Source organism: Penicillium canariense (genome assembly GCF_028826845.1).
Source record: "Penicillium canariense strain IBT 26290 chromosome Unknown utg000004l_segment0_segment0, whole genome shotgun sequence".
NCBI lineage: Eukaryota > Fungi > Ascomycota > Eurotiomycetes > Eurotiales > Aspergillaceae > Penicillium > Penicillium canariense.
In genome coordinates this window covers 2,618,631-2,639,393 of record NW_026622731.1, presented here as the reverse complement: position 1 = coordinate 2,639,393, position 20,763 = coordinate 2,618,631, and the positions used below count along the sequence as shown (strand labels likewise).

Sequence of the window (20,763 nt, the reverse complement as noted above, 5' to 3'; positions counted from 1 at the left end):
TACTTGAAGTCGCACTATCACATCACTCATCACTACTTCCTCCTTCTTTGTTTCTCTCTATATCAGTTCACACGTCGCTGTCCGCCATCAACCAGCATGCGCAACCTTTACCTTGCTGGGGCTCTAGTGAGCCTGGCATGCTTCGTTACGGCCGCTCCAACTTCTCTCATGCGGGGGCAACTGCCCGATGGAATGCCCTCGCCGGGTCCAAGCGAGCTGAAGCAAATCGAGCAGTCTGCCCACGGCACCCTGCCAAATGGCCCTCCCCCGCCGGCCATCAGCAACCAGGGCATTGTGAACCTGAAGTTGATTGCGTTCAACGAGCTATTCGAAGTCGCCTTCTTCAATGAATTGATTACCAACATCACCGAGAATGTTGAGGGATATCGCTTTAACAAAGCGGAAGAGCAGACCGTCGTTCTAGACGCGCTCAAGGCCATTCTCGCGGTAGGTACCCCTCAGTTCCAAACTTAGGCCTCCCATTTACTGACTTCTCTGTGTGAGCAGCAAGAGGAACTGCATGCACTCCGTGCCAACGACGCCCTGAGCCATTTCAATGTCACGGAGATCGAACCCTGCAAGTACCAGTTCCCCGTCCAGGACTTCGACGATGCCATCGTGCTCGCCTCGACCTTCACCAGCCTCGTTCTCGGGACCCTGCAGGATGTGGTCGAGCGGTTCGCCTTGGGCCACGACGTCGACCTGGCACGCGAGATTTCATCCGTCATCGGCCAGGAAGGAGAACAGCAAGGATGGTTCCGCGTTATGCAGGGCAAGATCCCCAGCGAGCTGCCCTTCCTGACCACCAGCGACCTCAACTTTGCCTTCACCGCCATCCAGGACTTTGTCGTACCTGGCAGCTGCCCCAATATCTTCGATATCCCTCTGCGTACCTTCGAGGATCTGAAAATCCTTTCAACCCCTGGCCCCCAAAGCCAGAATCTCACCTTCCAGTTCAACGACCCGGATAATGATGCTGCACACCCACTGTGGATGACCTATATCAACCAGCAGAACCTGCCGATCGTCGAGCCTCTCCACATTATAAGCCGTGATGGACGTGAAGTCCAGGCTGAAGCACTCTTCCCGTTCGACGACCATGAGATGAATGGCCTGACGATCGCGACAGTGACCAATCTGGAGGGTCCCTTTGAAGACGTGAGCAGTGTGGCTAAGTGGACACTCGCTGGGCCTGGTCTGATCATCATCAACTGAATTGGATCTGCATTGTGGCATAGCATGGGTAGCCATGCATCAAGTTGGCGGGCAGATGGTGAATATCGTTACGAATGCATGAAGGGAAACGGACTCGATGCGACCAATTAATTTATCTCTTAGCGCGCAATGACCGGAAATAGAATTGGAATGAATCAATGATCGTTTCACTTTTATTACCACCCCTGTAGGGAATTTATATTGTGGCGGTTCCTTGGCTCGTAATAAGAAGACTAATCACCCGCACACAAAAAGAAAGAAGAATGTATACCAAGATCAAGCAGCAAATACAGTGGTTTAGCAAAGGAATCTATTACAAGGTGGTGAACGGTCTTACAGAGAAACAAACCCATTAAACCTATTTAATTCGAAAATAGTCGATATCTACAAGAGACAAGCACGTCCACCACCTCCCTTCAACACACCACCATCACAACCTCAACCTCTTCAAGACCTATAAGCCCAGCTTACAGATTACAGTTTACCCTGGCCAGCGTTAGCCTTAACGCTTGACGCCACAGAGGTGTACGCAGAGGCAGTCGCGATGTTCTGGCCGGAGAATTTGGAGAAGAAGCCGGTGTCAGACTGGCTGAAGGTGCCGGAGCTGCCAAAGCCGTTGATCTGGCAGACGCGGCCGAGGTAGCTCGAGCAGGCCGTGTTGGCGTTGGTGGATGGGGAGGTGAATAGCTGGCCGTCGATGGGGGACTCGACGACGGTGTCGATGTTCTGGAAGACGTTGCCCTCGGCCAGGACGTAGCCGCCAGAGCCGATCTCGAAGGCGTGGCCGGTGTTGTCGTACCAGTAGTTGTTGACCTAGATGGAAACGGGGTAGGTTAGTGGACGAGATTCTGGGGTTTGGTTTTTGGTTTCCGTTGGGAAGGGTAAACGGGCCCGGGGGAGTCTTACGGCGTGGAGGAGGGTGTCGCCCTGGACCTTGGGGGAACGGCCGCTGGCGTGGTAGATGTAGTTGCCCTTCAGGGTGACGTAATCGTTCGAGCCGTCGAGGTAGATGCCCCAGTAGTGGTAGCCGTCGCAGGTGGCGGAGTAGGAGGACAGACCGTCGATGTAGCAGTTGGAGATGGTCACGCGCTTGGAGGCCTCGGTACCCAGAACGATGTGCTGGCGACCAATGCGCGCAGTAGTAACGTGGTCGATCCAGACCATGTCGCTGTCGTCGATGGTGATGGCATCACCACCCCAGACGTACTTGGGGTTGATGTCGGTGATGGCGATGTTCCTGGTGACCGGTGAGCGGTTGTCAATTGCTGGATATGGAGATGGAATGGAACACGTACTGGATGATAACGTTGCTGGCACCGCTGACGATACGCAGACCCTTGCCCTTGATCACACCGGCAGAGCCCTCGCCCAGGATGGTCTTGTCGGAGGCAACGGTGATACCGAGAATCCCAGCATTGTAGCTGTGGGCGGTTAGCATGCCATTCGATACCAAGAATGGAACTGTATCCCACTTACTAGGAGACCGAGACCGAGGGCGCGCTCGACTCGTAGTTATCGCACCAAGAGTTCTGGTTAATGGCAAGCTGGCAAGCAGAAGCAGTCCCCCAAGGAGCACAGCCAGTGCCGGTGGTAGTACCCTCCGTATCTGTGAAGTCAAAGGTCTTGGTCAGAACAATGACGCGAGCCTTGCTATCACCAAGGTATGAGACCAGCTCGTCAGTGGTAGTGGGATAGACAGCGGTAGCAGAGCCACCACCAGTGACGCCCTTGGCGAAACCCTCCGCGGCGCCGGAGACGCTGACAGCAGCAGCGTGGGCAGCGACAGCTGCGAGCAAGGCAGTGTACTTCATAATGACAGCGAGGGCCCGGAGAAGAAGGTTGAGGATGGTGGTGGTGGTAGGATACGAGAGAGTTTCAAACAGGGGCACGCTGCACGCATCTTATAAGCCCAAGAAGCATCAGACAACATGAGACGAGCACTGCGGGACGATAGCAAGCAGAGGAAGAGTTCTCCGCCCACCCATCCACACCTCATCCATCATATACTCCTAGAGTCAGATTTAGCTTCTCCTGTTTCCAAACAACTACCACCGGGCCTGCCCCATTGATTTGGCGAATAAGGGCAGCTGCCTAACCTACCCTTGCACCCAAAAAGAGGGAGACGTCTCTCACACTAGCACACTAGCCACCATTGTGGAGTAATCGCCAGGGGCAGGTTAGTTCGATTCGGCCGACCTGGCTGGAGGGGAACCCACGCGGCCAGGCTTGATAAACGAGGAGCATGGGGTGCGCTAAGCACGAAGACCGTTGGAGTTGACAAAGCTGCCGAGGCGCGAACAAACTCCGCAACTTGAAATTGATTAAAAAAAGTGCCGGCGCGGTCGCAACAAGCGCCACTGGTGTTAGAGGACCAGCTCGGCGCTCGAAGATGTCTCACCGGGGCACCGACGGCGCCCCACCTTTCTCGATGCAGTATGGAATCCGTGGGCAGCCCGGTCCGCACTCTAATTTGAGGATGATCCTGGGGCTGGAATAAGCTGTGCCCACGGGGAGGGGCAGAGACGGCCCAGGAGGTTGACCGTGGTCCGGAGAATCTCCGGCAGCCTCATGCCAGGCCATGATTTCTTCCGGATGATCTGGGCCGGCATCAGGCATGCTAGCCCGCCCATCGCAAGAACAAGCTCAAAGGTTGGCGGGATTTGCAGTGAAGGGAACCCAAATTCTTCCGGCTTGGCGTGGGGCCGTGGTCCCTGCCATCTGCCGTGGAGCATACATGAGGTACTCCGTACGCTGGACGGAGTAGATCTCATAGACGTTGCATCCCATCTTCATACGGGACTGTCCCCGTGAAATTCAATGTCTGCAGATCTGGCCTGGGATTGTCCGTAATTTCGCGTCAATGATATCGATCCTGGGCGTGCAGTGCGACCGTTGACGATCTGCAATCTCCGGCTAGCGTGAGACGGCGGACTCTAAACTCTTAACTGTGGTCATCCACAACGCTGGTCTATCAGATGATTCTCCACCGTTAGCCTCTTCTTTTAATAGCCTTTCAAGTGCAAGCAATTTTCCGATATTGGTGCTCCGTTGATGAGAGGCCGGCTTTCGCGTATTAATATAATTTTTTATAGTGCCAGTCTGGGCTTCTGGAAGGCATGCTCCACTCTCGGTCCCAATATCCGGATATGGCAAGGGGCATACGGAATATGGACATTCTAGACGCGACTGACAGCAGCGATCAGTGTGGGAGCACCTCGGAGTATATATCCGTCATACACTCACCGACCCATACTGAAACCTGCAGGCAGCAGGAGATGGATAGAATGCAATCTCGAGAGGCCCAACGATATGAGTGGAGAGCGGAGTTGCGAATTTCGTCGAGATTACAAACGGCGGCATGTCGTCAGCAATATCCCATGAGATTCGACAAGATTATCTCCTGACGCTACAGAGAACCCTCGAAAGAACAATGTGAATGCAAGTAGGTATAATCGATTAAAATAAGCTCTATTCTTACATGATGCCCAACTATACAGTTTCCATATACAACAGACCTTTCCATCTCAATATTAAGTCCCTCAACCACCCAGGGCCACCTAGAAGGGCTCGGGCAGCATGCGCTGCAGGTAGCCGCGCCACTCGGGGAGAGTGCGCTGCCATTCAGTGCCGGAGGTCTTCTGGAGATCCTCAATGGCGCTGGCATACTTGATCAGAGTGGGCTCCGAGAAAGCAGTGTTCATGATGGCCAGGCCGTAGGGCATGCCAGACTCCTTGCTGACACCGGCAGGAACAGTGATAACGGGGTAACCAGCCTGGGCGGCGATCTGGATGCTCTGAGCAACATCCGGGGGGACCAGGAGGCCGTCCAGGGTGCTGGTGCCGTACTTCAGAGCAGCATCAATACCCTCCTCACGGCTCGTGCGGCGGCAGAATTCCAGCGCCGAGAAGTAGGTCTCGTCCATGATACCCTTGCTCTCCAGGGAGGCGATCAGGCCGTCCTGGCCAGAGCCAAAGGCAGGGTGGATGCCAGGGTAGCCACCCTCAGAGCCGTAGTTGTCCTCGTTGTACTTGACAAGGTCCTCCACGGACTTGATATTGGTGTTGTTGACCTCGGCGAGGTAGTCGCGGAGGTTGTTGTAGAAGTCGACCTTGACGTAGGAGTACTCCGACTCGTTGGCGTAGCCGCGGACGGTGCCGTAGTCCCAGTTCCAGCCGTCGGGCGACACAATCTCCTTGTAGTGGGGGAGCTCGGTGCCATTAATGATGGTCGCACCGGCAGACTTGATCAGCTCGATCAGCTCCTCGAGTTGAGCAATCTGGTTGGCATCGCCAAGAGCCCAGAAGGACTCCCAGGGCAGGCCGAAAACGGCACCCTTGAGGGCGTCCTTGTTGGTCAGGAACTGGGTGTATCCGCCCCGGGGAGTCAAACCCTGCTGGGCAAGGGTGTAGTTGTCGCGTGTGTCCACGCCGTAGATAGCATCAAGGGCGTACACCGCGTCACGGACAGTCTTGCCAAAGGTGCCGACGGTATCCTGGTGCAGAGACTCGGGGATGACACCAGCACGGGAAGTCAGGCCGACGGTGGGCTTGATGCCCACAATGGCGTTTCTCTGAGCGGGGTTGATGACTGGCACAATGGTTAGTAATTGGTGGTACAAATACAAGATCGGTCAGGGTAAAATTTCACATACCACTTCCGTCAGTCTCAGTGCCGAGGGCAATGGGGATCAGGTTGGCACCAACAGCGACGCCAGGGCCAGTGCTGCTACCACCGGGGTTGACCGTGAAGTTGTAGGCGCTATGGCACTGACCACCACGCGCGCTGAAGCCCTCGGAGTAGTTGTTCGAGCGCATATCAGCCCACTCGCTCAGAGCACCCTTGCCCAACAGCACCGCACCCGCCTTACGAAGACCGTGGACGACGTGGGAGTCCCGGGGCACAACGCTGCCCAGCAGAGCCCAGCAGCCAGCAGTAGTCTCCAGACGGTCCTTGGAGGCAATGTTGTCCTTGACAATGAAGGGGATACCGTGGAGGGGACCACGGACCTTGCCCTGGGCACGCTCCGCATCCAGCTTGTGAGCAATGGAGAAGGCATCCGGGTTGAACTGCAGGAGGGCGCTGGAGACATCGTCAGTCTTGTTACCAAGAACACTTGAGGTACCGTTCCAAACTCACTTCAAATAAGGCTGGGTCTGGAGAATACGGTCCAGATAGCACTCCAGTAGCTGAACGCTGGTGAAAGTGCCATTGCTCAACTGCACCTGAATGTCATCCACACTGGCCTCCTCCAGCTTGAACCCATGGCAGAGTCGCATGGGGAACTGCGAGGCGCCAGGGGCACCCAGACGTGGGAAGTCAAAGGCATAGGGATCCTTCAGGATCTGCGAAGCGACCAGAGTATCAATCTCCTGTTTTGGGACGACCGCGACGGCCGAGCCCGCCAAGGCAAGGCCGGTCACGAGAGCCTGCAGTACAGGTGACATGATGAGGGTGTCAGAGTGTAAACGAAAGAAATGGAGACCCACAGAAAACCATGTGGCAAGGAGGACGATCTCAGGGGAGCTTGGCTACATATACGGGTGCAATCTCCCCTTTCATATCGTGCAATCCGTGGATCTGTGACTAATCGAAGAATGCCGGCCCACTTGAATCGCCTGCTATCAATTACTCTCCTCCGCCCTCATTTCCGACAAGCAGATACCCGGGAAACCTCGGAAGGACCGTCAATAATCCGGAGAGGCGTTTGCACGCGAGTTATGTTTACACTTTGTCTGCCAACCAGGATGCGCGCGTCCTTCACCAGTCGGCCCACCTTCATCTCCAAGGTAGCATCAATTCGCCCCATTCCGCGGCTAATAGCTACGACCTCGTCGTGTGAGTGGTAGCCTCCTGCCTAATTGCACATAGCTTCCAAAAGATTCCACGCAGAAGAATTTTTAGGGCAGCAGCAGACCCATGGATCGGAGCCGGATCTCGCCCGGCTTGGCTCGATCGCTTCTACCGATGCAGGCCCACCGGACGTCATTGCCGTCCGTTGAGTGGCCCGTCTGACCTACTAAGCATTTTGGTCGGGCACAGATTGCTAGTGATGCCACTAGCGGCCTGGAACTTACCCGTTGAAAAAATGCGTGACAGGTTTAGCGTGTGTGCTGAAGGTTCTGTAGTTATCAATAAACCTTAATATACGAGAGCAAATGTCTCACTGCAATTTACAACTGCTACTAGCAGTCATCGCAGAGGCATACACCGAATACCTGTGAGCTTGATTTGGAGATTTTTTGGTCCATAATAAACGAGGATGATATCAACACTCGCCAATCCCTGGGGAGGACATCGGGGAACCCCCAAACCCTGAACCTGAGTGGCGAAACGGAGGCTGGAAATGCCCCCCTTGGGTAATCTTCAAGGTCTGGAACACCTATTAACTCGAGCTCCACCCGTTCCTCCTTTTCAGAGCCTCGGCAGACTGTCGCGCAGCTGGTACTCGATCTCGTTGGCTGCTCACCTTCAGAAGGATTTCACTTATCGAACAAATAGGCCCACTTCCGCATCCACTTTTCTCTACGGAGGGGAGATCGATTCTCTCCGTTTCAAGCTCATGGCCGCGCATTCATTACAGCTAGAGTTCCCCTTTCCTGACGTTCGTTATTCTCAATTTTGAAGCTGTTCGCCATGTCTCGCTGAACCCTTGATCTAGACTATGCCATCTCATTGATCTATTCACCATGACGATCCCGGCCGATATTCTCGCTGCAAATGCAGCGGGGAGAATCCCCGATGAGATTTCCTTGTCGTATCTCGCACAATCGCGTGATCATGCTGCGATTGTGGGCATCATGTTTCTGGTCTGCTTCACCGGCGTGCTTATGCTGGTACGACTGTACGCCCGACTTTTCTTGGTAAAGAAGATTGGTCTGGACGATGCATTGGCGGTTCTTACCTTGGTATGTGCACTGTCTAGTTCAAGACGATCCCGGAATTGCCCACTTTTAATGTGGAGTTCATGGAGGATCTACACTTCATGCAGAGATCTACATCAATAAGCATAAAGAATGTCCTCTAACATCACGAACGCTATTACCAACCAACAGATTATCTATATCGTCTTCGTCGTCCTCTGTATTGTCCTGATCAACCTAGGGAGTGGCCGCCATATCGAATATATCCAATATGTTCTCTCTATGCCTACCGTCCGCCAGACCGAGGTTCTCGACTTCGTTGCCCACATTCTCTATACAACGGCCCTTTTCCTTTGCCGACTGTCCGGTCTTGCATTCTACTTCCGCATCAGCGTGCGGTCAAGCAAACTACGTCTGGGTATCCTGATCGTCGCTGGCATTATTTCCGCCGCCTACGTGCCCCAGCTCTTCCTATTGATCTTTCACTGCAAGCCCGTAACCGGCCTCTGGCCTTACGAGTGGCAGACTGAGCCTATCACCTACACGTGTCTGGATTGGGGCACGGTCTACTCCGTCAACTCGGGTGTCTCTCTCGCATGCGACGTGATGATGTTTATTATTCCCGGCATTCTTATCAAAGAACTGCACGTTTCTATGGAAAAGAAGATTAAACTCTCGATTATCATGTTTCCTGGTGTCTTGTCAGTACCTCCCATCTGCTCACACTACCAAGCTCTTTGCTTACAATCAACCAGTGTCATCGTCATCTCCGCTGTCCGCGTCTGGCTCGTAGTCATCGGCCAATGGGCCGCCGACGGCAGCTGGGCCTACAACCCCATGCTCTGCGTCGAGAACGCCGAGATCGCAAGCACACTCATTGCCCTCTCCGTCCCCGCCCTGAAGCCCGTCTTCGGTAACCTCTTCTCCCACTGGACCGAGTACACCTCCAGCCACACGCGCTCACGGTCCACGGGGCGGCTTCGAAGCCACTCCAAGCCCGTGAGTGGTCTGGGCTCGAACATCCGGGATGACAAGCGGCTTCTGAATTGGTCCAAGCGTGACCACGATGATTATGAAATGATGCCCTCCGAGGTTTCGGTGACGCGCAATACGCAAAGCCGTGGCTCCACAACCAAGTCGCCGGGCATTCGAGTGACGAATGAGGTTAATATTACGAGAGGGGGAGGAGAGGGCTCCTTCACAGCTCTCTGCTCGGGCTTCTCTCTCTTCGTGAGCGATTTTAGAATTTTGCTTACAAAATAATAGACTAGACTTTGCGCTTGTTAGTATTTTTGAGAACTTCAATGCCTATTTGGTATGTCGAGGTTGAAATGAACATTATAGATCAGCTGTCTTTAGATATATCAAGCCAGCACGTGGTGTTTTACTTGCATTCTGACGTCCAGTGGGATTGCTTAGGGCGGCAATCTTTTGATTAACAACAGGTATGCGAGAAACCGAGCCCCTTTCTGACATTTTCACTCATTCCAAATACCCGAACAAACCTCCATGGAAGACCCAGTCCCCACTGTGATTAATTACCTAATAAGAAACCACCCCGTCCATTTCCAGTGTGAGCTCACAAATCACCGGTCACCGCTAGTACTCGACTCTCTCTAACCTTTAACTTGCTCCAGTTAAGGTTTTCATTGCACAGGATTCGGCCCTTCGGGGTTTTATGGTACGGCCTGATGATCTCGGCGACTCTTACAAGCGACCGAATCATACTGCACGATGCCCTTTTGGGTTACAGCAGAATAGCTGCTTAGAAATAACTGTGCTTACCAGCCTAGAGTATGTCGGACATTGGAAGCTTCAGGCAAGGTGTCCAGTAAATTGAGAGCATGAGCTGTTGATGCTATGCTTCCGTGATATTGAGGGCGCTACCCTCCACTGTATAAAAGGGATTTGTTCGGTCGCGTCCCAGGTACCTCTTTATCCAATTTATCTCAACCCACCTAGCCAAGTAATCACTTGCATTACGTCGATACTTGCGGTAGTGCACGTTTAACGAACGATTCGAATTGATTGAACACGCCTCCGCTCATCATGACCCTCAAGTATCTCATCACCGGTGCTACCGGCGGTCTGGGCTCCCAAGTGTTGTCCTACCTTGTTGCCAATGTCCCCATCTCAGAATATGCAGCTGCTTCGTCAAGCGAGGCAAACCGCAAGGGGTTCGAGAACCAGGGAATCGCCTTCCGGGTCGTCAACTACGATGATCCACCAAGCCTGGAGACCGCATTCCAAGATGTCGAGAATCTCCTGTTCGTAAGCACCAACACCTTCGACGTCGAGAAGAGGCGCAGACAGCATCAGAGTTTCGTCGATGCTGCGAAGAAGATGCATGTCAAACATGTCTGTCCCGATAGCTCCTGCCGTGGTTGATAGAGACCCCATCTAATCTCCGGGTAACAGGTGTGGTATACATCTCTCGCCTTTGGCGGGTTCGGCTCCTCCGAGGCAGATGTGCAACAGGCTCATTTGCTGACTGAGGAGATGATGCGAAGGTGAGCGAGACCACCATCAGGCAGGACCAGAACGCACAGATAACCCGCTGGCTAGGTCCGGCATCAATTATACATCCATCCGCGAGGGCCTCTATACCGACGCCTTTCCAGTATTCATGAACTGGTATCCCAGCACTTCAACCATGTATCTCACAGCCGACGGGCCCATCGCCTTTACCCTGCGCGCAGAGCTAGGCGAAGCCACCGCCCGTCTGATGATTTGCGGCGGTCACGACAAGGAAGTTGTTCTGCTGACTGCTCAGCAAACAATTACATTCTCCGAGATCATTGACGTTATCAATGAGACCACGGGCCGAAACGTCCAAACCAAGTTTGTTTCCCCGGAGGAATTCGTGCGGTTGAAGGCTATCGACGACGAAGGAGGGAAATCGGAGGCATTTTTTCAGAAGCTATGTTCATGGCATGAGGCCATTGGCCAGGGCGAGGCCGCCACGACGGATCCCCTCATGGCGGACTTGCTGGGGAGAGAGCCGGTCCCGCCCCGAGAGGCGATCCGGGGCTTGTTGACGGAGAATCGAGACTATGAGTGGCATCAGAACTATGTGAACCGGGGTTAGTGCGGTAGTTCGCATGGAATAATCATGGCAAGACAGGGAGTGTAATTGCAAGCGATGTGATTAGTTGCATGTGAGTGCCATGGAGGCCGTTGATGGCAGCGCCGAGGCAGGATTGGCCCGGCCGGGGAAAAGGGCAAAAGGGCGCTCGGCAACGTGTGTCGGGAATCGGTGCCTTGCAGCCTGATACGGGCCTGATGGGCGCGACCATTGCAGTACATGGCGACGAACAAATCAGTTGAGAGAGAGGGCCATACAGTCGGCCCTACCCATCTGATCTTTTGTTCTTGTTTCTGGCACTTTAACTCGTGTATACATGTCTCACTTGGACATCGGTAATTGAGTAGCGGCAATCCTCACAGCCATCGCACGCAGCAAACCCTGGCGACGCCGTGTCCGCCCGACGCTTGCAATTAGCCCGCCGTTGATTGGCCGATGTTCGCTGAGTCAGCGCATTACCGACGCTCAAACCCGAGGTTAGTATGCCGGGCTCCTTGACTTCATTTTGTCGCCATCGTTGCTTCTTGCTTGCGGTGATCCTAGGCCCGACCCCGGCTCTGTCTCCATTTTGATCATCTCCCCCCCTCACGTCGCTGTTCGTCCGGCGTGCTTTGCTCCTTTGTTTCGACAATCCCTCCCGGGTGGACTTGTGCATTTTCATCTCTCGTCTTGCTTCGCCCGCCATGGCCTCCCTCCGCACCACCTCGCGCCTGTTCGCTGCGTCGCGACCGCTGTTCCGGCCCGCCAGCTTCGCTCGCTCCTATGCGACCGTTGAGGCCAAGTCCATCGACCCTGCCGCCTCTGAGAACCCCAGCATGAAGACTTTCAAGGTCTACCGCTGGAACCCGGACACCCCGAGCGAGAAGCCCACCATGCAAAGCTACCAGCTCGACCTCAACAAGACCGGTCCCATGATGCTGGACGCCCTCATCCGGATTAAGAACGAGATTGACCCTACTCTGACCTTCCGCCGATCCTGCCGTGAGGGTATCTGCGGTTCCTGCGCCATGAACATTGACGGTGTCAACACCCTGGCCTGCTTGTGTATGTGCTTCGCTTCCCACAGGCCCAACAGCCACACAAGACTTGGAATGCGCGCAGAATGACTGATCTCACCTTTAGGCCGTATCCCGACCGACACTGCCCAAGAGTCTCGCATCTATCCTCTGCCGCACACCTACGTCGTCAAAGATCTCATCCCCGATCTGACCCTCTTCTACAAGCAATACAAGTCGATCAAGCCCTATCTCCAGCGTGATACCCCCACGGCCGATGTGAGTAGCCCCTCTCCGACCGACCCGCAACCGTTTATTCCTCCACACGTACTAATGACTGGATGTTGTAGGGTCTTGAGAATCGCCAAAGTCCCGAGGACCGCAAGAAGCTCGATGGTCTCTACGAGTGCATTCTGTGCGCCTGCTGCTCGACCTCGTGCCCCTCATACTGGTGGAACAGCGAGGAGTACCTGGGCCCCGCCATCCTGCTCCAGTCCTACCGCTGGCTCGTCGATTCGCGTGATGAGAAGACCGCCGAGCGCAAGGCCGCTCTCGACAACAGCATGAGCGTCTACCGCTGCCACACTATCCTCAACTGCACACGGACCTGCCCCAAGGGTCTGAACCCCGGCCGCGCCATCGCCGAGACGAAGAAGATGCTGGCCGCCTAGATCCGGATATAAAAACGGAGTTGGAGATCCTTATTTTTCCTTTCTGTCCCCAATGTCTTTGCCAGCCGCCCTTACTCTGTTTTCATTTCTTTTTATTTATCTTAACTTTTTTTTCTGATCTGTCACGGATGTCTCAATAGGTGTACATTGTGGAAATATGATTTTTACAGGAATGCACTAGCGATCCAATTGATTGATATAATAGTACCCAACACGTGGATGATGGGGGGCTTTAATCGGCAATATGAGACTTGACTCCCGGTTTTCTTTGGTTAGGGCATCGCCGCCATCTTTGTCCCTGCCTACGGGCATACTTCGATCTGATTAGATCTGGTTCACCTTGGTTACGTTTTATTTTGATCTTGTTGCCCCCGTCTTTTCCTGCCTGCCAACAATACTTGTGGGTAAAGGCATTGCACTTCGGCGGGATTTCCGGGAATCGGCTATTTGTTTTGCCCAGGCAGCCGCACTCGACTCTGCTTACCTCAGCGCGCCTTTGCATCCAGGGCCTCGCCAGTTAGCCAGTCGGCACGTTTGACCTGCAATGTCGGTTGTGTCCGTGTGCCAATCTGATCCTTGTCATCATGCATGAGTGACTAGTTTTGGCATCCCGTCTACTTGCTACCGTAACAATTGGTCACTATCATGGTTTGCTATAGCCAATAGCGCCTCGGTGGCTGGCGTCAAGGTCTAGTGGATGTTTGCTCCCAATGCATCCTTTGCTGTACCTTCTTTTTAGTCCATCACACCCCTTCTATATTGTGCGATGAACCAAGGATCAGTTGCCATCCTTATTAAATTGAAGCGGCTATATAGTTTATCTGCTTTGGGAGCTTAGCAAGCTATCTGCTGACATCTTGTTGCTTCTGGGTCACCGGGGGCTATAAATTAATAATGCCCTTCTAATATAGGTTAGAGAGGGGTCGGCAGTTCTTTGATGCAAGAGTATAGAAAGGGGTTCGCAGTTCTTTGGTGTGATAATAGATAATAGGTATCCTTGCAACCAGTCACAGCCAGAGACTTCATATTCTTTGTTTGAGTCAGATCCGGTCGAACCCCCCGTAGTTTTGTATTTTGAACGATGACTTTCTGCTCATCCCCCTTTCTGCTCGTTTTTTTTTTGGCTCCTCCATCTGTGATATTGGTCCCAAGTCTTATCCGAGAGTCTCTCACACAACAGTCTACTATTATGGACTATTTTTCCCTCTTCCCCATCCTCGTCGCGGCCCTCTCTATCTGTTTGGCCTTGAACATAGCCATTTATCGGCTATGCATCCACCCGCTATGTGGCTTTCCGGGCCCAAAGCTCGCTGGCGCCACATTTCTTTATGAGTTCTACTACGACGTGATCAAGGGCGGCATGTACATCTGGGAGATAGAGCGCATGCATGAAAAATACGGTACGTGCAGTGTTTCATCCGATGTAGCAAATTCGAGCGATCGCTATCAACTAGATCGAACAGACACTAACGCACGCACGCATATAGGACCCATCGTCCGCATCAACCCTAGAGAGTTGCACATCAAAGATCCGTACTATTACGAAGTGATCCACGCCGGCAGCTCTCAAAAGATGGCCAAGGATCCCAAGTACGCCGTGGCCTTCGCGGCCCCGTACTCGCTCGTTGGTACCATAAACCACGACCACCACCGTCTGCGCCGCAGCTTCTTGAGCAACTACTTCTCAAAGAGGTCTGTGGTGAGCCTGACACCATACATTCACCGGAAAGTGGACCAGCTGATCCGCAGGTTTGAAAATGCCTACCATCAATCAACAGTCCTCCACCTGCAATTAGACTTTGCAGCCCTCACGGCAGATGTGATCACGCACTACTGCTACGGCTGGAGCTATGGCTATCTGGACGATACTAACGGTGCTCAAAGCAACGACCTCGTCGAGGCGGTCGCAGGACTTATGGCTATGTTCCATACCAACCGCTTCTTCCCTTTCCTAGTCACGATCTTTCGCAACGCACCGCCGTCAATCGTGCGCTGGATGCAGCCGCAGATGGCAGATCTGTTCGATGTCAAAGCTAAATTGCGCCAGCAGGCACAGGATACCCTCCTGAAGAAAGGAGCCAAGGATGCCAGCTCCTGCGCAAAAGATACCATCTTCGATGCCCTGGCGAGCCCAGATGTGCCGCCGCAGGAGAGGACGCTGGATCGATTGGAAGATGAGTCTGCATTGCTTCTAGGTGCGGGCACGGAGACGACTGCGAGGGCTATTGCGGTGTCTATGTTTCACCTCATGAACAACGAGGAGATGGGGCGGAAATTGCGCTCGGAGTTGAAGACTGTGTTGAAAACCCCAGAGTCTAAGGCCTCATGGGTTGATCTTGAGAAATTGCCGTACCTGGTAAGCGCTGCAATAATATTAGGATTCCTCCCTGAAAGGGATAGAAAGGCTAACCTGCTTTCTCCAGACTGGCGCTGTCAACGAAGGCCTCCGTCTGAGTCACGGTATGACATCTCGCCTAGCTCGGATCTCACCTACCAAGCCTCTGCTCTACAAGCAATGGATTATTCCACCTGGAGTAAGTTGATATTATCGGCTTTCTAAGCGGGGTTCCTGCCAGTTCATCCTGTGGAGCCCTTCAAGTGGGAATGAAGATAAATGTGCTGACCACCATTAGACCCCCATCAGCCAGTCAAACTATTTCGTGCATATGGACTCTACACTTTTCCCTGAACCGGAGAAATTTGACCCAGAGCGATGGGTTTATGCCGCAGAGAAAGGCAAGAATCTCAACCGGTTCATCGTCGCATTTACCAAGGGCAGCAGACAGTGCCTGGGAATCAAGTAAGCCTCCCCATTCCTCTTGGATCATAACCCGTTGAAGCGAACATTTCAGTAACTTTTTGTAAAGCCTGGCCTATGCAGAGATCTACATGACATTGGCACACATTGTCCGACGCTTCGATTTCATGCCGTTTGAGACTACAGTTGATGACCTGGCTGTCTACCGAGAGCAGGGTGTTGGCTTGCCAAAGTCGGGGTCTTTTAGTGTGAAGGCTATTGTTGCCGGCATTGCGGAGGATTGAACAATAATAGTGAAATAACTCGGTATATTTTCAGATGAATTTAGGAGATATCCCATGTAGGTGTAGGTAGATCACTCTACGTAAATTCAGGCGCAGGGAAGTCAATTCAGCACTCTGGGGGGTATCGATTTAGCAATTCTCGAAACAGGGGGCGGCTAGCTAAAACAGTTTAACGTGGTTGAATAATAACTCAACTTGAAAAGAAAAAAGAAAAAAGAAAAAAGAAAAAAGAATAACTTGACAGCTGGCGGACGACGCCGCCTCCGAAGATAATTGATTTCAAGTCAATCGCCTTAGACCACTCCCCCAAACTGCCCGTAGGATGATAGAGGGGACCATTTTATTTTTTGAACAGAACGGTTCGACTCTCTGGACATCCCCGGGCCACCTGTGCAGGAAGCCGATGTGGTCTGAGGTAGGTGTTCCCCGTGTAGGTATACACCGACCGGGTAGGGGTTGCCCGTATGGGCTTTCTCTTATTTTGGAGAAGGTAGGTATTCCCCAAGGAGGTGTCATCTGCGAAGAGAATATCCATGTAGGTATACTCCATGTAGGGATTCCCCGCCTGTAAGTCTTGCTTGTATATAAGACAAGGTAGTCTGACTTCGGAAGCCTAATCAAAGACGTTGAATATAATCCACCCATTTCAAATCATGGACATTTTCCTTGATGTTCTCGACACATTCGTGTTTGATCGACTCTATGCATTGATCTTACCTGATTCTACCGCAAGCCCTGGAAATATCAATTCAAGCATTTTAAACTACCATGTGAAGGTTTACTTCCCCTTGGAACCGTCCAGGTGGGCGGAGGCCAGCCTTTGGAAGCGAGACAATATGGCAAGGCAAACATTATCATTGTTTCTGATGATTTGGTAAGTATTGACCTTGAGATTGAAGAGTAAATCGATTAACTAGAATTCTTTACTCGCTAAACAGGTTCTTCGGTTTAGCCATGTATCTTATTGGCAGCTTCATTTTGTACCACACGTTATACGACAAGCGCCTCCTCCAACACCCCCGATACCTACCCAACCAGATTCAGCAAGAGATCAAACAAGGTCTGTATGCGATGCCTGTCATGGCTATCCTCACAGCGCCTCTTTTCCTCGCAGAAGTGCGTGGGTGGTCCAAGTTATACAATTTTGCCAGCGAGGCCCCGTTTCCCGGTTACAGCTGGCTACAATACCCGCTTTTCGTCTGCTTCACGGACAGCGGAATCTATTGGATTCACCGTGGCTTGCACCATCCCCTGATTTACTGCTGGTTGCACAAGCCGCATCATAAATGGGTAGTTCCGACGCCTTTCGCGAGCTATGCATTCCACCCTCTGGATGGGTGGTCGCAAAGTCTGCCATACCATATCTTCCCCTTTATCTTCCCGCTGCAGAAGGTTGCTTACTTGGGACTGTTTATTTTCGTGACGCTTTGGACAGTGTTGATTCGTAAGTCGCCCTTTTTCTCGATGTCTATGGTATCATCTAACATAGATTAGATGATGCAGAGTATCTTTCTACATCCGAGATTATCAACGGTGCGGCATGCCACACGATGCACCATCTCTACTTCAACTACAATTATGGTCAATATATCACCATTTGGGATCGTCTTGGAGGAACATATCGTAAGCCTGAAGAAGACACCTTCATGCGGAATTTAAAGAATACGGGGAAGACCATAGGGAAGGAGGATTGAGGATGCGGAGAATATGTTGTACAGTATTATTTGTATATTGCAATATTGTTGATCGTTACTTCATAGCTTCATGTTGCGCTTCGATCGCACCACTGAATGAAATCATTCAAGTTTCCTAATTCATCGGTTGCAGTGTTGTCAAGATAAGGGAAGGTCTTGTCATGCTTGCTGGCAACCTTCAACGTAGCGTTCAATAGCCACCAAAGTTCTTCGGCATGTTTTGGATAACCCAGATGCAATATTTGTTCCTTTTCCAAAGAGCCCATGATGGTATCCCAAATTCGCTTCCAATTGTCGGCAGCTCGACTGATTGTTTCGAGCGATAGATATTTGAACAAGCCTGTCCTAGCTTGGAATGCAAGGGAGTTCATAGCTAGAAGAAGTATCTCAGAAAGGCATTCGTTTTTCAGGACGGGGCCCTTGAGTTACCGTAAATGAGAATCAACAGATGTTCGGGAGATAACGATGAACTCCACGAGATCGGGTCCGCAGTTTTGGGAGACTCGAGTAATTGCTCAACGACTTCCTTCAAAGGAGGGATCGGTGCCGCTGATGAATGAGCCGTAGCAATTTTACTAAAGGATGCTGCATCCTCGGCTTCCCATAGCTCCGCACTCCAAGCAAAGTGACAGTCCATCTCAAAGACAGAAAGTGCTGGATGGTTCTTGAAGCAGACAGTAAGGAATCCATCCGCGAGGAAGACCCAGCAAGCAATTCTCCGCAGTTATCAGCAAGACAATCCTGAATATGAGGCCAGAGAATAAGGAGTGGTGTACCTGATGCACATTTCCTCCGCCACCAGTATTCTCCACGTCAAGTCGTCACAGACCTCGGGAGCCATTCTGCGTTTCAACTTGAAAATTCCGAACGACCTGATAGTTGATACCAAACAAGGATGCCGAATAATACGAATGCGACGTCTGGTTTGCACATCGTCTCGCCCAAATTGAAGCATCTCCATTATCAGAGCGCTTTGTATTAACTGCACGGTGGGCATCAGGTGTGTGAGATCCTTTGGCGACAGAGTAGCCGATAGATTCGCGATCTTTCGGAAGATGAACTCCTCTGCCACGTCAAAGATCCATGGTGAAAAATTTCCACCGTCCAAGGGAAGGCTGTATGCTGCACCAGCCAAGGAGATGGCGAGGAGCAAGGGGTTGGAAACATTGCCAGGATCAAACGTTGGGAAATGGACAATAGGCAAGTGCCAATGCAGAGATTGGAAGAAAGCTGATATGAAAGTGGGAATGTTGGAGACACTGAACAGTGCATTTAGTTCCATGCAGTCAAGTGGTTGTAGTGTATCTGCGCTTCCTAGCACCATCGATTTTGATGTTTCAACCAACTCAGTCCTCAGATCGGCTAGCTGATTAGATAGTTTCGATGGAAATAGTACTTCAGACGGGTATTCCGAGAGAAGGTAGTCCGTGGATGAGGCAAGCTGCGAGGAAAATTCCGGCATCTGAAGATCCCCCACGGCCACCATCGGATGGGTAGGTACCAGCGCATCTTCAAGATGAGAATAAAGGTTCTCGAGATTTCTTCGGATAGAACATTTCGCAGTCTCTCCGATCGCAAGCCTATCTTTGTGGACAGACGGGCTGGCGAAATGTTGAAGAAACGAGAAGGGAGCGTCACCCTTCGGCAACCTTTGTGAAGTGTTTACCAACGGTGAAGCCGAGGTCGATGGTGAGACAAATGCCGAGAGAGGAGAAGTTGTAGAGACAGGCGACTTTGGAGTTTCAAATGTGCACTGTCGCTTCAGAGATTGGCAACGAGAACATGGTGAGTTCCGATCGCAAGCTGCTTTTGCGGCAAAGCATGCCTCGCAGGATAATCGCTTCCTGCCCGGTCTAGCGGCAGGAGGTAAAGGCCGATTATTCTTTTTCGCGCATATTTTACTATGTCTTCGTGTGACCTCCCTTGGCAGTTTAGTGATAGTTATGACTTGGGCCGAGGATTTACATACGGCTTCTGGAATGATTTCTTGCAGAATGGGCAACTGGAAGTCAGCTGCGATGTATCTATCACCTAGTCAGCACATCGCCCGAACTCGAGTTGTGTCGGGTATTTTACGTGTTGCCTCATGACGCAGCAGATGCGTCTTTCTTTGGTATGTTTTATCGCACTGTGAACACTGGAACATGATGTATAGACCGGCATAACAATTGACGGTGGAATTCCCCTAGTGAGATTTCGGTCACGTAATCCATCGGTCGGGCTCGGCACTTCCGAGCCCGGCCTTGCCGACCCACTGATGAACCGCGTAGTTGGGAAGCCTCAACTTATCAAGTTTTTAACTTTATTTCTTATAATAGAAATATTCACAAGCCTTCCTGTCACTTCCTACCTAGAAAGGAAAGTAAGCATCATTTCTGAATCAACAAGAATTCAGTTGATGGCCTCGTCATGGAAAAGCCCTAGTGAAAAAACAGAAGGCCACGTCTTCCATGTTCGACACTTCACTCCCTTCACGTCTTAAAACTAGCCGCATTATAGCTAAGAGTTGCAACACTCAACCTGAGCTTGGAAGAAGCCAAGGGATGCTGGCACAGACTCTTCGATACTGAAGGTGATCCATCAATTTGACAGGCCCTATCAAGGCTGCTGGGCCGTTACATCTGGCTCGGATCGAACAAGAATGCGAATGGGCTTCAGCGCGCAGATCCAAACATAGGAAGGAAATAACGGGTGCAGGAGGTGGATTGATGGCGGTGATAGGCAAAAGTGCTTGTGCTGCAAGGGATTGCCCAGGTTGCCAGGGGAATGAGCTCTGACGTGCCTGCGTATCCCTACCGAGAACCGATGTGGAAGGCCTTGCTCGGAATCAACAATTCAATGATACAGCTTGGAAAGGCTTCAAGGGTCAAGGTTCTTCGTCAAGCGTCCTCCGAAGCACATCATATCATGCCATTCGCTGGTTTCAGGGCATCCAGATACAGAAATTCTACGCAACCGCCCCCACGAGGGCAAGGCCCGGTAGGTGGCGTCCAGTTGCATGAACGGTGCCGCTTCTCCACTGACCAGCCTCTCCCATCACTGTGGGATTGGATCTATATCATCCTCGCGCCTTCTCGTACCTAAGAAACCGCCTCCCAGAAATGCGGGCGTCAACTAAGAAAGAGATAGGTCCATGTCCAAAGCTTGCTCCAACTCCCAAAGAGCCCTGACAGGCAACCTCTTTGGAGATCATTCCACAG

The 20,763-nt window shown here is 52.0% G+C and overlaps 10 protein-coding genes across 10 annotated transcripts; 7 read left to right on the top strand and 3 right to left on the bottom strand.

The window, feature by feature from the left end:
- Positions 1-96: 96 nt before the first annotated feature.
- N7482_007273 (putative sexual development protein (LsdA)) lies at positions 97-1,215 on the top strand (the record flags this gene model as incomplete). Its single annotated transcript, XM_056689398.1, has 2 exons — positions 97-447; positions 508-1,215. 2 exons carry the CDS (start codon positions 97-99, stop codon positions 1,213-1,215), a joined length of 1,059 nt encoding a protein of 352 aa, XP_056541827.1.
- A 474-nt stretch (positions 1,216-1,689) lies between these two features.
- N7482_007272 (polysaccharide lyase family 1 protein) lies at positions 1,690-3,026 on the bottom strand (the record flags this gene model as incomplete). The annotated part of the gene is made up of 4 exons (XM_056689397.1): positions 1,690-2,028; positions 2,122-2,452; positions 2,511-2,636; positions 2,692-3,026. 4 exons carry the CDS (start codon positions 3,024-3,026, stop codon positions 1,690-1,692), a joined length of 1,131 nt encoding a protein of 376 aa, XP_056541826.1.
- A 1,746-nt stretch (positions 3,027-4,772) lies between these two features.
- N7482_007271 (amidase family protein) lies at positions 4,773-6,660 on the bottom strand (the record flags this gene model as incomplete). The annotated part of the gene is made up of 3 exons (XM_056689396.1): positions 4,773-5,803; positions 5,868-6,295; positions 6,353-6,660. The coding sequence occupies 3 exons, from the start codon at positions 6,658-6,660 to the stop codon at positions 4,773-4,775; spliced, it is 1,767 nt and encodes a 588-aa protein (XP_056541825.1).
- A 300-nt stretch (positions 6,661-6,960) lies between these two features.
- On the top strand, positions 6,961-7,215 carry N7482_007270 (uncharacterized protein; the record flags this gene model as incomplete). Its single annotated transcript, XM_056689395.1, has 2 exons — positions 6,961-7,051; positions 7,118-7,215. 2 exons carry the CDS (start codon positions 6,961-6,963, stop codon positions 7,213-7,215), a joined length of 189 nt encoding a protein of 62 aa, XP_056541824.1.
- A 687-nt stretch (positions 7,216-7,902) lies between these two features.
- N7482_007269 (uncharacterized protein) lies at positions 7,903-9,339 on the top strand (the record flags this gene model as incomplete). Its single annotated transcript, XM_056689394.1, has 2 exons — positions 7,903-8,121; positions 8,269-9,339. The coding sequence occupies 2 exons, from the start codon at positions 7,903-7,905 to the stop codon at positions 9,337-9,339; spliced, it is 1,290 nt and encodes a 429-aa protein (XP_056541823.1).
- A 786-nt stretch (positions 9,340-10,125) lies between these two features.
- N7482_007268 (uncharacterized protein) lies at positions 10,126-11,164 on the top strand (the record flags this gene model as incomplete). The annotated part of the gene is made up of 3 exons (XM_056689393.1): positions 10,126-10,434; positions 10,495-10,586; positions 10,642-11,164. 3 exons carry the CDS (start codon positions 10,126-10,128, stop codon positions 11,162-11,164), a joined length of 924 nt encoding a protein of 307 aa, XP_056541822.1.
- Positions 11,165-11,844: 680 nt separating this feature from the next.
- Positions 11,845-12,827, top strand: sdh2 (succinate dehydrogenase iron-sulfur protein subunit SDH2; the record flags this gene model as incomplete). Its single annotated transcript, XM_056689392.1, has 3 exons — positions 11,845-12,205; positions 12,284-12,435; positions 12,507-12,827. 3 exons carry the CDS (start codon positions 11,845-11,847, stop codon positions 12,825-12,827), a joined length of 834 nt encoding a protein of 277 aa, XP_056541821.1.
- A 1,189-nt stretch (positions 12,828-14,016) lies between these two features.
- On the top strand, positions 14,017-15,869 carry N7482_007266 (cytochrome P450; the record flags this gene model as incomplete). The annotated part of the gene is made up of 5 exons (XM_056689391.1): positions 14,017-14,227; positions 14,315-15,183; positions 15,251-15,361; positions 15,461-15,627; positions 15,695-15,869. The coding sequence occupies 5 exons, from the start codon at positions 14,017-14,019 to the stop codon at positions 15,867-15,869; spliced, it is 1,533 nt and encodes a 510-aa protein (XP_056541820.1).
- Positions 15,870-16,522: 653 nt separating this feature from the next.
- On the top strand, positions 16,523-17,563 carry N7482_007265 (sterol desaturase family protein; the record flags this gene model as incomplete). Its single annotated transcript, XM_056689390.1, has 3 exons — positions 16,523-16,743; positions 16,808-17,313; positions 17,364-17,563. 3 exons carry the CDS (start codon positions 16,523-16,525, stop codon positions 17,561-17,563), a joined length of 927 nt encoding a protein of 308 aa, XP_056541819.1.
- A 68-nt stretch (positions 17,564-17,631) lies between these two features.
- On the bottom strand, positions 17,632-19,049 carry N7482_007264 (uncharacterized protein; the record flags this gene model as incomplete). The annotated part of the gene is made up of 3 exons (XM_056689389.1): positions 17,632-17,936; positions 17,993-18,279; positions 18,340-19,049. 3 exons carry the CDS (start codon positions 19,047-19,049, stop codon positions 17,632-17,634), a joined length of 1,302 nt encoding a protein of 433 aa, XP_056541818.1.
- Between the last annotated feature and the right edge of the window lie 1,714 nt (positions 19,050-20,763).